The following is a 12,581-nucleotide window of genomic DNA, read 5'->3' as shown; positions in this document are numbered from 1 at the left end:
GAGCAACGGAACACACAAAGCCACACTGCAGGCTCTCACCGTCCAGCCTCATCTTCTACTTCTCCTTCTCCTCTCTCCTCACAATTGTCCTCCACTCCACCTTCCATCACGCCAAGCTCACATTTTTCTGCAAAAAGGCAGGCTTCCGTTGGCCTAATGTTCGAGCGTAAAAAAATGATGACGCCGGATAACCCTCTTGCCCAACGATTGACGGCTGGCTTGTCAGAACTCATAGCCCGCCAATTACTGCCATATAAACTGGTGGAGGCCTTTCGCAAATTTGTGGCCATTGGAACACCACAATGGAAGGTCCCAGGAAGGAAGTATCTCTCACAGAAGGGCATCCCAGAGCTATATGGCCATGTTCAGCGGCAAGTGAATGTATCTCTGGCTCACAGTGTCGGTGCCAAGATACATCTGACCACAGACACGTGGTCTAGCAAACACGGGCAGGGAAGGTATATCACTTTTACTGCCCACTGGGTGAACCTTCTGACGGCCGTCAGCATGTAACCTGTGGCACCCGTGTAGATTTGGTTTTACCGCCACGGATTGCATGCAGGCCTAACACTTCTTCTTCTCCTGCTCCTCCTACTCGATCCTCCTCCCTCTCCTCCTCAGCTCCCTCCTCCTTTTCCGCTGCTAGTGTCTCTTCCGCTGCACCGCCCAAGCTCCCCAGAACCTATTCCACATGCCAGGTGAGACGTTGCCATGCCATGCTGTGTCTGTTGTGCCTGGAAGCCAAGAGCCACACTGGCCCGGCACTCCTTTCAGCTTTGCGTTCACAGGCAGATCAGTGGCTAACACCGCTCAATTTGACAGTTGGTAAAGTGGTGTGTGACAACGGTGCCAATCTGCTTAGCGCATTGAAACAGGGCAAAATCACGCACGTGCCATGCATGGCACACGTCTTAAACTTGGTCGTGCAGCGATTCGTTGTCAAATACCCTGGGGTCCAGGACATCTTGCGGCAGGCAGGGAAAATCTCGGCCCATTTCAGAAGATCTTACACAGCCATGGCTTGCCTTGCTGACATTCAGCGGTGACACAATCTGCCGGTCAGACGTCTTATTTGCGATTGCCCGACGCGATGGAACTCAACCTTCTATATGCTTGATAGGCTGCTCCAGCAGAAACGTGCAGTTAACGTCTACCTGTATGAACTCTGCGGAAGAACCGGTTCTGGGGAGCTGGGTTTTTTTTCACCGCGCCAGTGGCTGCTCATGCGCGACGCATGCAGACTTCTGCGGCCATTTGAGGAGATCACCAAACTGGTCAGTCGCAGCCATGGCACCATCAGTGACATGGTACCTTATGCCTTCTTTATGGAGTGTGCATTGCGTCGTGTCATTGATTAAGCTGTGGAGGAGCAGGAGCGGGAAGATGAGGAAGTCGCAATGCTGGATGAATTCCCAGGGGGGGCTACTCTATCTGAGACAAGTCAACAACAGGAGTCTGAAGAGGAGTCAGAGGAGGATGGTGCCGGGACGGATGAGGAGCAAGAAGAGCATGCTTTAAACCTTTCTGGGATCCCTGTTGTGCGTGGATGGGGAGAGGAGAATGAAGAGGACGACATTATCCTGGATAATGAGCAGGAGCCAGGCCACCACACCGCTTCCACTTTAGTGAAAATGGGGGCCTTCATGCTCCAGTGTTTTAATAGGGACCCCCGTATAAAAAGCATAAGGGTCAAGGACAAGTACTGGGTGGCAACGTACTTAGACCCCCGGTACAAACACAAAATGGCAGAAATGTTACCGCCGTCACAGAGGGCTGTCAGAATGGAGCACTTCCAGGCCTTGCTTCGAGAAATGCTGCATTCTGCTTTTGCGTGCGCTGGCAGAGGAACAATTCCCACTCCCAGAGAAAAAGTTGCGGGTACCAATCCAACAGTGCCTGCAAGAAGAGGCCGGTTTGAAGATGTGCTGGTGACTTCGGATATGAGGTCATTCTTTCAGCCGACCCATCGACAGGTGTCATCCGGATCCAGCATCAGGGAACGCCTAGACCGTCAGGTGTCCGACTACATTGGGTTAACGGCCGATGTGGACGCTCTGAGGAGTGATGAACCCCTGGACTACTGGGTGGGCAGGCTTGACCTCTGGCCAGAGCTTGCCCAATTTGCAATGGAACTGTTGGCTTGCCCCTCATCCAGTGTCCTGTCCGAAAGGACGTTCAGCGCAGCAGGGGGGATTGTGACCGATAAGCGTACTCGCCTAGCTCACGACAGTGATAACTACCTCACATTTCTAAAAATGAATGAGGCATGGATCTCGGAGGAATTCAACACATGTGACCAGTAGACCATGTATATGTCTATAAACTATTTTTTTAATCGAGCACAGAGACCTTCTTTCTTCATTTGGCTCACTTCCTTGTCCAAAAAAAGCACACCGTACTATATGCCCGCACGCTCCTCTTTGAAGAGGTTGAGAGGTGTCATATTTCTACTGGGGCTGCTTATTATGAGGGGCTCCCACCATCCCTGTGCTTTGCTGACATCCTCATGGGGCTGTACCTCTGTTGTGCAAATTATGAGGGGCTCCCACCATCCCTGTGCTGTGCTGACTTCACCCTGGGACTGTATCTCTGCTGTGCATATTTTGAGGTGCTCCCACCATCCCTTTGCTATGCTTATTATGAGGGGCTCCCACCATTCCTGTGCTATGCTGACTCCCTCCTGGGGCTGCTTAAGGTGCTGCTGTCAGTGCTGTATATCACGGTGCAGGTGTCATTGCTGTATGTCACGCTGCTGATGTCAGTGCTCTCTATCACGGTGCTGTTGTCAGATCACTCTATCACGGTGCAGGTGTCATTGCTGTATGTCACGCTGCTAGTGATCATCTCCTGCACCCTCTTCTTTGCCTACCCTGGTCCCAGACCTTCCCTCTCCTCCATTGCCTTCATGCACATTTTCCCATATAAAAAAAGAATGCTTGTAGTTGTCGATCCCAGATTCACCTCATACATGTGTTATGTCATTGGCCATGTGGCGGGACTATGTTTGCACAGCTATTAATTCTTTTGTGGCTGCAAATTTGACCTGTAGGTTTGCGAAGTTCGCCTCCCATTGAAGTCAATGGGGCCCGCCGCGAACGTTCGGTTTCGCGAACGATCGGCCGCGTTCGCGAAACGTCCATCACTACCCCCCAACACTGTAACCATGTCCCCCTGTCATATTTATGTGTATACATATATATATATATATATAATGTGTATATGTATATATATATACAATGTGTGTGTATATACATGTATGTATAATGTCTGTGTGTGTATACATGTATATATTATGTAGGGGGACTCTTTATTTCACTAACATTAATCACACCGTGTGTCAGTGTATTGAGCTGTGATAATTTATCACTGCTTAATATATTGACATCTCTGTGTATCTGTGAATTTCTAATACTGTAATCTCGTAAAGTCTCACGAGATTCCAGTATTAGGGGCCGTTCTCCAGTGTTAGAAGCGTTTGTAGATCGTTTCACTCCTCCAAGGGTGAAGCGATCTACTCCGCTTCATAAAGTGGCACACAGAGGAGAAAGATCTCCTCTGTGAATGCCGGAGAATGAAGCAGTGAATAGATTTCACTGCTTCATAAAAGGACACCTTAGTCCACAGAACACACAATAGATACAGCAATGAAGAGCGATCCTCAGGGCGGTAATATGGGACAGATAAGGGTTGTTATTTTAACGGGGCAAACAGAAGGCACAGAAATGAAGGGTGCTCCTCAGGACAGCAAAGGGGTGATAGTCCACAGGGCAGAGCAGTGTTAGCACATAGGGTAGCAAGACACAGTACAATGAAAAATTCCACCGGATAACAATGTAACACCACACAGGTAGTCCACGTAGGATGGCCAGGGAAATGGGCCCGACTCAGGGACAGAGATCCAGGTCCAAAAAAGGGCAGAGATCAGGGGCGTGATGGGTTAAGTAAAGGAAATGGCAGATATCAAGTCCAACAGGGGTAGGTGCTAGTGGCTGAAAAGAGCAGGCAGGGTGAAGTCCAGAACAGGGCAGATATTCGGGCCGACAGGGGCTGGTAGCTGATGCAAGGCAGGCAGGGTGAAGTCCATGGGCCCTTGGAGGGGGTTGGGAGGGTCTGACCACAGCTCAGCAGCACAGACAATACAGAACTATATGTCCAGGGTGCAGAGAGCAGCACCCAGTCCATACTGACCCATCAGTTCTAAGCAACTTCCAGTGAGGTCTGCAGCCATCAGCTCCTCTCTGTGTCCACCATGGAAGGCGACTCTCACCAGACTGACCCCCTTCTTTGTGTTGTGAATTCAGCCAGAGACCTCCCCTCAGATTCAGGTGGTGCCGAGGTGTCTGGCTCTATCCTGACACAATATACAATCATTAATATGCTTCTTACTGAGGGAGCCTCATGTCCTCCCCCTGTGGGGACCCCGGAACTCACACTCCACATTATACCGATACACTGACTGCGTTATACATTGTATCCCGATTAGAGATTGTCCATTTTATAAAACTAAATACAAACATCTAATATTTCTGACCTTCACTAAAAGGGGGTTACTGGGTGTAAATAGAAAATACGATCTTATTACCTCCTCTGCTACTTCTTCCAGCAACGTCTCCTCTCTACTTCCTCCTGACTCACCTCTCACCCGGAACTTCCTGTCTGTACCTGACATCACTTCCTGTCTTCCATAGAGACTTCCTGTCTTCCTAGAGACTTCCTGTCTGGGGAGAAGTGAGATCACCACCTTGTGGAGTTCAGAGGAACTGCAGCCCTGAGAAACGTCTGGTAGAGTGAACACGGCCTTGTGCTGTGTGTGTATGTACTGTATATCCTTATAGATGGGTCATCTCCATTCCCACCAAGGGGGATAGAAATATATTTCTGCTCGGGGGGGAGACATTTTGGCCCCTTTGATTTTGCAGTAAAATTGATGTCAGATTTAGTCATGTAGAACATCTGTTATATGGATACAAAGAGCCCCAGCCGAGAGTAAAGGGTGGAAATGGCTCCTGATCCCCAGATTTGGGCAATAGAATAAAACCCGCGCTATGTGTAACAACTAAAATACCTACAGAAATAACTTATACCGGACTGCTGCTGTAACAAAGGTAAGTATTCCCTTTATCAACTAGAAGAGCATTATGTGTCACAGCGCTGTCCTATTGTGTGTGCATATAAATCATCACAAATACACTAAAATATGTGGAGACATTCATATATAAAGTGCTAGGGGCTCAAATAATATTCTCTGCAGATCTACTGCTTCCACTTTACACCTACTTCACTGATCTTATAGGGGGGCAGAATCCTGTACAGGCCTGGATAATCCCACCTGAAATTGAACCTGGTGTCCTCTGGCTGCAGCTTTAACTAGGCAAGGTCCTGGCTCCGGCCTACCCTGGAAGTAGTCGGCCATTTTGCTACACCCAGCATTTTACAGCTCCTAATTTCACAGTCTGCCAGTGTGAGGGGGGAGTGAATTCTCCTGAAACTATCTGAACCCATCATCAGCTATTGATATGTGTCTCACTACCACTTGCCATCATGACTTTTAAATGAGTTAAAGGGCCTATCTGCTCCCCGTGACCCCCCGCAACGCCACACTAGCAACTAAAAGCTCCGGGGGTAAGCATTCCTCTTCATTGCAGTGCTAAAGCGCCCCATGGGAAAAATTGGTCAGCAACAGGAATATTACAAACACATCCCTGATCAGCAGTCGGGGCCTATTATGGACCGCTTTGTTACCAGATCTCAGCCGCCCCCCTCACATCCCCCGCCGGACCCTTTCTCCAATATGGACCTGCCCCTGGGAATGGAGGGCTCTGGCACCCCCCAGTTATTGTCCCCCAAGCCTCCGACTTGGGTCTGACACCCCCGCAGGGGATGCTTACCCCCGATATATTGGACGCCAAGCTGGATGCCAAATTATATCTCCTGCTTCAACAGATCACAACCAATGTCTCGGCCGAGGTAAATAAACTTGCGGTGGAACTACGAAAGCAAATCAACCAGCTTGGTGATCGCACGGACAGGCTTGAAAACAAATTTGATGAGATGGTCAGCTACGTTCAGGCTGTTGAGGAGGACAACCACAACCTACGCCTCTCAGTGTCTCAACTACAGCTCCAACAGGAGGATCTTGAAAATAGAGAGAGACGCCAGAATCTGCGCTTTAGAGGTATCCTGTCTACCTCTTTAGAGGAGACTGTGGAAGATTCTGACTTACGTGCTTATCTGCTAGGCCTCTTTAACACCCGGCCCCCCACGGTAGTGGACATAGACTGGCACCTTGACAGGGCTCATCGCTCTCTGGCCCCCAAGCCTCCTGCAGGGGCTAGACCCAGAGATGTTATTGTCCGGTTCCACTTCTTTGAAAGCAAAGAGGCACTGATCCAATCCACGTGCAACAAACCTCAAATTGTCTACAAGAGAGTGAAGTTGCAGATCTTCAGTGACCTCTCCCCCATCACCCTGGCTAAACGCAGGAACCTTCGGCCAATTACCTCTTACTTGCAGCATCACAAGGTCCCATACTGTTGGGGCTTTCCCTTTTGTCTGCTTGTGTCCAAAATTGGAACTCAGCACACCCTTCGTGATCTTCCGGAGAGTGAATCCTTTCTAAAGAGCCTCGGGCTCCCTCCCCTGCCTGAAGAAGACATGCATCCAGCTGATGTCCAGACTCGCCCTCTTCCCAACACACCAAGCCGCATCTGGACACCCGTGAAGAGTAAATCTAGCATCTCTCTACACCTCAATGCCCACGGTTCTCCAAACAACCTCCCTGACTCCCCCCCGCCTTACCCCACATGGTTCAGTTATGTATGTTGCTCATACTCCCCCATCTTTTCCTGTCCTCTGTGAATTGAAAGGAAAAGATCCTGTTGCAAGTTTGTCCTTTGCCTTGAATGTTCAAGCCGAGACTATTTTCCCCCTCCCATGGGGTTTTGTTCTTACAAAAGACTATATGTTGTTAATGCACTTTGTTAATTTTACGAGTTCATAAGGAGAGTAGATGGCCCTTCCATTTTTACGTAAGACCTCCTCCGGTGGTCGTCCTGCCATGACCCTCTTGGCCTGGGTTGTTGCCCTGGGTCTCCTGAGGAACATGTTTTCCCCAGGCTCTCAAGATGTTCTGTTCTTTTTTGTTCTTGTTTTCTTTTTTCTTTTTCTGACGCTTCTGTTAAAGAGGAAGTAAACCCTGATGAGTTTACTTCCTCTTTCATTTTCTGCAAAGGCAAAGCATAATGGACTACTATGCATCGCATAGTAGCCCATTATGTGTCACTTACCTGACACAGGAGCCAGCAAAGTCGCCGCTGTCCCCTGTAGTCCGCTGCATCCATCTTCTTGGTGGGGTCTCGCAGCTCCGCCGCTGTCATTCGGCGAAGCCGCGATGACGTCAATCCCGCGCATGCGCACGGGAGCCGACACGCGCGGCAGCTCCGTCGTTGAGAATGCCGCACTCAGTGCACCTGCGCGCCGCTGTCTACGGCGCATGCGCCGTAGACAGCGGTGCCTGTTTTCGGGCAAATATCTCCTAAACCAAATAGGTTTAGGAGATATTTCTTGGACCTACAGGTAAGCCTTAATCTAGGCTTACCTGTAGGTCAAAGTGGTTTGTAAGGGTTTACAACCACTTTAATGTTTCTTTTTAATGTTTTTTGTTCTACGGTGTCCATTCCTACAGATCAGTTTTGTTGTTTACCTATGCACTGCATAGGCTGGTTTGGCCTCAAGTTATCCTGGCTTTGGGTGTACCTATTCTTTCCCCGCCGCCTAGGCATAACTGATGCTAACAATACCTTATATCGACTAGAGTTCTGGCTCATTGTTACTTATTGTCAGCTGTGTTATAACTTCCAGGTACTTACATACAGTATGCTTTCTTACCTAGATTGCCCTTATGGCTTTAAAGCTCATGTCATATAATGTAAAGGGCCTAGGCTCTATACGTAAGCGCTGGGTGGCCCTGAAGGAATTCAGGTCCTCTGGTGCAGATGTGGTTATGTTACAAGAAACTAATTTTAAAGCAGATGGCTCCCTTAAGTTTGCTTCCAAACATTTCCCCTCCTCCTTCCTAGCCTCTGACCCCACAGGCAGGACGTGTGTTGCGATTTTGCCCCCTTAAGGTTAAAAACTCCCATGTAGATCCCTATGGTAGATACCTAATCCTAGACTGCCAATACTTTAATACCTCTCTGACCCTCGTCAACCTGTATGCTCCTAATGCTGGTCAGATTGACTTCCTTAATGTTTGATTCTCCCCATTATCCTTCACAGCCCTTTATGATTGTTGGGGGGGACTTTAATTTGGTTATGTCCCCCACTAGAGATAGACAAACACTGTTCTCCTCAACACCCTCCAAGAAGCTTGCCTCTCAAGCTACCTCCTTTCGGCAACTTATTAGATCCCACCACCATTTTCGACTCATGGAGGATTAAACACCCCACAGACCAGCAATTTACCTTCTATTCTCCAGCTCATAAAATGTATTCACGGCTCGATCACTTCTTTATATCTGCCCCTCTCATCCCATTTGTGGTTGACTCTGAGGTGATGCCGATTACCTGGTCTGACCATGCCCCCATCACCCTAGATCTCCTGCTCACTCAGGCCTATCCCAGAGCTTGTCATTGGAGACTCAATAATCATCTCTTACAATCTGAAAGCTCTTGCTTTGTCCTTGCGCAGAATCTTGCAGAATTCTTCCAACTAAACAGTGGGTCGGTCTCTGATTTTTTCACCCTGTGGGAGGCCCATAAGGCCATTTTTCGGGGTGCTTGCATTGCAGAGAGCTCTAGACTGAAGAGAGACAGAACCGAATATATTCGATCTCTAACTTCTGCTCTTCTCTCGGCGGAGATGAGGCTTTTGGGCTCCCCCACAGTGGAGAGATTGCGGAAAGTTACCCTACTCAGGCGACAGATTAAAACGGCCCAACTCGATCGGGCAGCTAAATCGCTGCTCTGGATGAAACAGAAATTTTACGAATTTTCCAATAAACCCCACAAAATGTTAGTTAATAAATTACGTCTGCGCACATTCAACTCCTTCCCTCCTTCTCTCCCGTCCAGACGGAACTAAGACTCATTGCCCTCGTGAAATCTCCAACACATTTGGCGAATTTTTACCACAAACTGTATAATTGCTTATCCCCAGAAAACCATTTTCACTTTACAATTTAAGAAATTTAAGAAATTTAAGTCCTTTTTCTCCAACTTGAAACTTCCCAAGTTGTCATCTACTGATTTAGAGGCCCTAAATAAAACAGTAACGGCAGATGAGCTCTCGGCTATTATACAGGAGCTCCCTTCGCATAAATCACCTGGCCCTGATGGTCTCCCCTATTTCTACTATAAAACCTATCTGGATATCTTGGGACCGCACATGCTCACTTTCTTCGATTCTTTACTAGAGGGCACACCCCCCCACCCCCAATTTTCACACTCCTACATCTCAGTGATCCCTAAACCGGGTAAGGACCCCTCCATCCCAGACAATTATAGGCTCATTTCCCTTTTAAATTCGGATTACAAGATATTTACGAAAATTCTTGCTTCTAGGTTGTCAGTTCTTGCCCCCAAACTTACTCACAGAGACCAGGTGGGGTTTGTCCCTGGCAGACACGCCGGAGATAACACCCAACGCACAATTAACATAGTGGACCTTCTGGATAGGACCAACAAATCAGCACTGCTACTTAGTTTAGACACACAGAAGGCCTTCGATAGGCTATGCTGGCTTTATATGTTCACCACGCTTAAAGTCTATGATTTTGATGGCCCCTTTTTAAAAGCACTTGAGGCTTTATGCTCAACTGTTACTGCCCAGGTACAGATGTCGTCCTTCATGTCGCCTTGCTTCCCCTTGATGAATGGAACTCGGCAGGGGTGCCCTTTATCACCGTTGTTATTTATTTTATGTCTTGAACCCCTAGCCGAATCCATACGCTCTCATCCAGATATCAGTGGGGTGGTGATGCGACAGGTGGAGTATAAATTATCACTCTTCGCGGACGACATCTTGCTAACTATTACCAACCCACTGGTCTCTCTCCCCTCACTGCACAAACTACTCTCATCCTTTGGGGGGATCTCTGGTTACAAAGTGAACACCTCAAAGACTGAAGCTCTACCCATACACATACCCGCTACACAACTCTCTAGGCTTAAAGAAACCTATCCTTATCGATGGTGCAAAGACTCAAATACCTGGGTGTTTTTTTTACTCACTCCATCGTATTCCCATCTGTTCTGTGCAAACTTCCCTCCCCTATTCCAAGACATCAATAACTCCCTACTGACCTGGTCCAAATATCCTCTGTCACTCTTGGGCAGGATCTACGTCCTTAAAATGTCAGTTTTGCCCAGACTGCTCTATCATTTTGAGACACTGCCAGTAGCCATTCCAACTCCCCAGCTTAAACTTCTCCAAAGACGGTTTTTAAAATTTATATGGGCTGACAGTTTGCGCCTCGGGGTCGGAGAGGTCTGGGTGCTCCGGATATTATGAAATATTACCATGCTACTCATTTACGAATTATTACCTCTTGGTCCTCTCTCTACGCCACGAGTCAGTGGGCTGCTATTGAGAAGGGGGTCCTATATCCGGTGCACCCATGCTCCTTGATCTGAGGTGCCCCGTCATCCCATTTCACCCTAATATTAGGCGTCAATGTACGGCCCCAATGTCCTTTACCCTGGATATATGGCAAAAGTGCAACAAAAAGTACTCCCACTCCTCGCCCTGCCCCCCCTCACGAATGTGTTGTTTAACCCTAGTATCCCTGACGGATTGTCTTTGGGTAGGGCCTTCACGTGGCTGGACCCCCCCTTTTCCAACTTAGAAATCTGGTGCACCCCATCTCGCGTAGGCTTCATGCTTTCGAAACCTTGCGTGACAAATTCCTACAGGTTAGACATCTTTTCAGCTCCAAATCTCTGACCCTAACCCTTGACAACCCCACTGTCTTTGAACACCTTTGCGCCCAGGGTCCCCACCAATTACATCTAATCTCCTCTATCCACCGAATCCTCCATGAGTCGACCCCCTTAAATGAATCTACACATCTGTATATGAGTAAATGGTCTCAGTTGCTGGAACCTTTCCCCCTACAGACATGGGATAAGATTTGGGCTTCAACTTTTAAATCCTCTAAGTGTGTCACGCAAAGGGAAACGGCAATAAAAATTCTCATGTTCTGGTATAGGACCCCCGATGTCATCCACAAATTTGATCCCTCAGTTTTGCCGCGCTGCTGGCATTGTGGGCTTGGCGTCGGGTCACTGTTCCACATCTTCTGGAAGTGCCCCCTGATACGTCCTTTTTGGTTGGAGGTGGGATCGTTGGTGATGGAGGTGACGGGGGCGTCCCTTCGGATCGACCCCCTACACTGCTTATTAGGTTTCCCTATCCCGGGCCTACCCAAAAATATAAACCGGCTGATCTCCTATATTCTATTAGCTGCTAAGAGGCTTATCCCGCTATGCTGGTTGTCTGGCGCAACTCCCCCTGGCCTAGATTTCTCCAACTGGTGTCCGAGATATGGAGAATGGAGTACCTGACAGCCTCGGTTCATGACTTGGTTTTCCAGTTTGATAAAGTCTGGGAACCCTGGGATCGGTCGGAATATGGGGCTCCCCTGTCTGTACACCCTTAATGGCCGCAGCCGCCGGTGGGAGCACCTCCTTTCCGGCTTCTGCTCCCGTCCTTCCCTCTCCCATTAAACCTTGTTATGTATTAGTCCGGGTAACCCACTCCCCCCTCTGAGATTCACCATGACGATCTTAAGGATGTTTTGTTGCTTTGTTTTTCTCTGGCCTCCGGCCTATTGTCACACGGATTTTTTTTGGTCATTCATAAACTGTTTGTTATTTATTTTATCTGTTATAGTTATGCAGTTCACTTTTGTTCCTGCATTTGTGGACATTAATATCGAACTTCTCTAGTTAACGTCTATGTTGTACGCTATGTTTACTTCTGCTTATCGAGTATCTCATTGCTCGATTATATTGTACTTTCTTTGAAATTTAATAAAAAGACAATTAAAAAATAAATAAAAAAAAACAATAAGATTAACCCTTTCATGACTAAGCCTATTTTCGGCATTTGGTGTTTACAAGTTAAAATCCATATTTTTTGCTAGAAAATTACTTGGAACCCCCAAACATTATATATATATATTTTTTTAGCAGAGACTCAGAGAATAAAACGGCGATTGTTGCAATATTTTATGTCACACGGTATTTGCGCAGCAGTGTTTTAAACGCAACTTTTTGGGAAAAGGGACATTTTCATGAATTAAAAAAAAAAAAACAGTAAAATTAGCCCAATTTTTTTGCATAATGTGAAAGATAATGTTACGCTGAGTAAATAGATACCAAACATGTCACACTTTATAATTGCACGCACTTGTGGATTGACGACAAAGTACGGTACCTAAAAATCTCAATAGGCGACGCTTTAAAAAATGTTTACGGTTACCAGGTTAGCGTTACAGAGGAGGTCTAGTGCTAGAATTATTGCTCTCACTCTGACGATCGCGGGGATACCTCACATGTGTGATTTGAACACCGTTTACATA

The 12,581-nt window shown here is 47.6% G+C and overlaps 1 protein-coding gene across 1 annotated transcript in view; it reads right to left on the bottom strand.

The window, feature by feature from the left end:
• Positions 1-4,698, bottom strand: part of LOC143989919 (uncharacterized) — a 91,776-nt gene extending 87,078 nt beyond the window's left edge. The window contains exon 1 of the mRNA XM_077490191.1: positions 4,583-4,698. Within this exon, the coding sequence (XP_077346317.1) occupies positions 4,583-4,669 (87 nt within the window). The 5' untranslated portion in view covers positions 4,670-4,698. The remainder of the gene's footprint in view (positions 1-4,582) is intronic.
• Between the last annotated feature and the right edge of the window lie 7,883 nt (positions 4,699-12,581).

This window comes from Lithobates pipiens, unplaced genomic scaffold, assembly GCF_037356315.1.
Source record: "Lithobates pipiens isolate NorthernLeopardFrog02 unplaced genomic scaffold, aLitPip1_a1.2 Scaffold_18, whole genome shotgun sequence".
NCBI lineage: Eukaryota > Metazoa > Chordata > Amphibia > Anura > Ranidae > Lithobates > Lithobates pipiens.
This window is presented reverse-complemented; position numbering and strand designations above follow the sequence as displayed.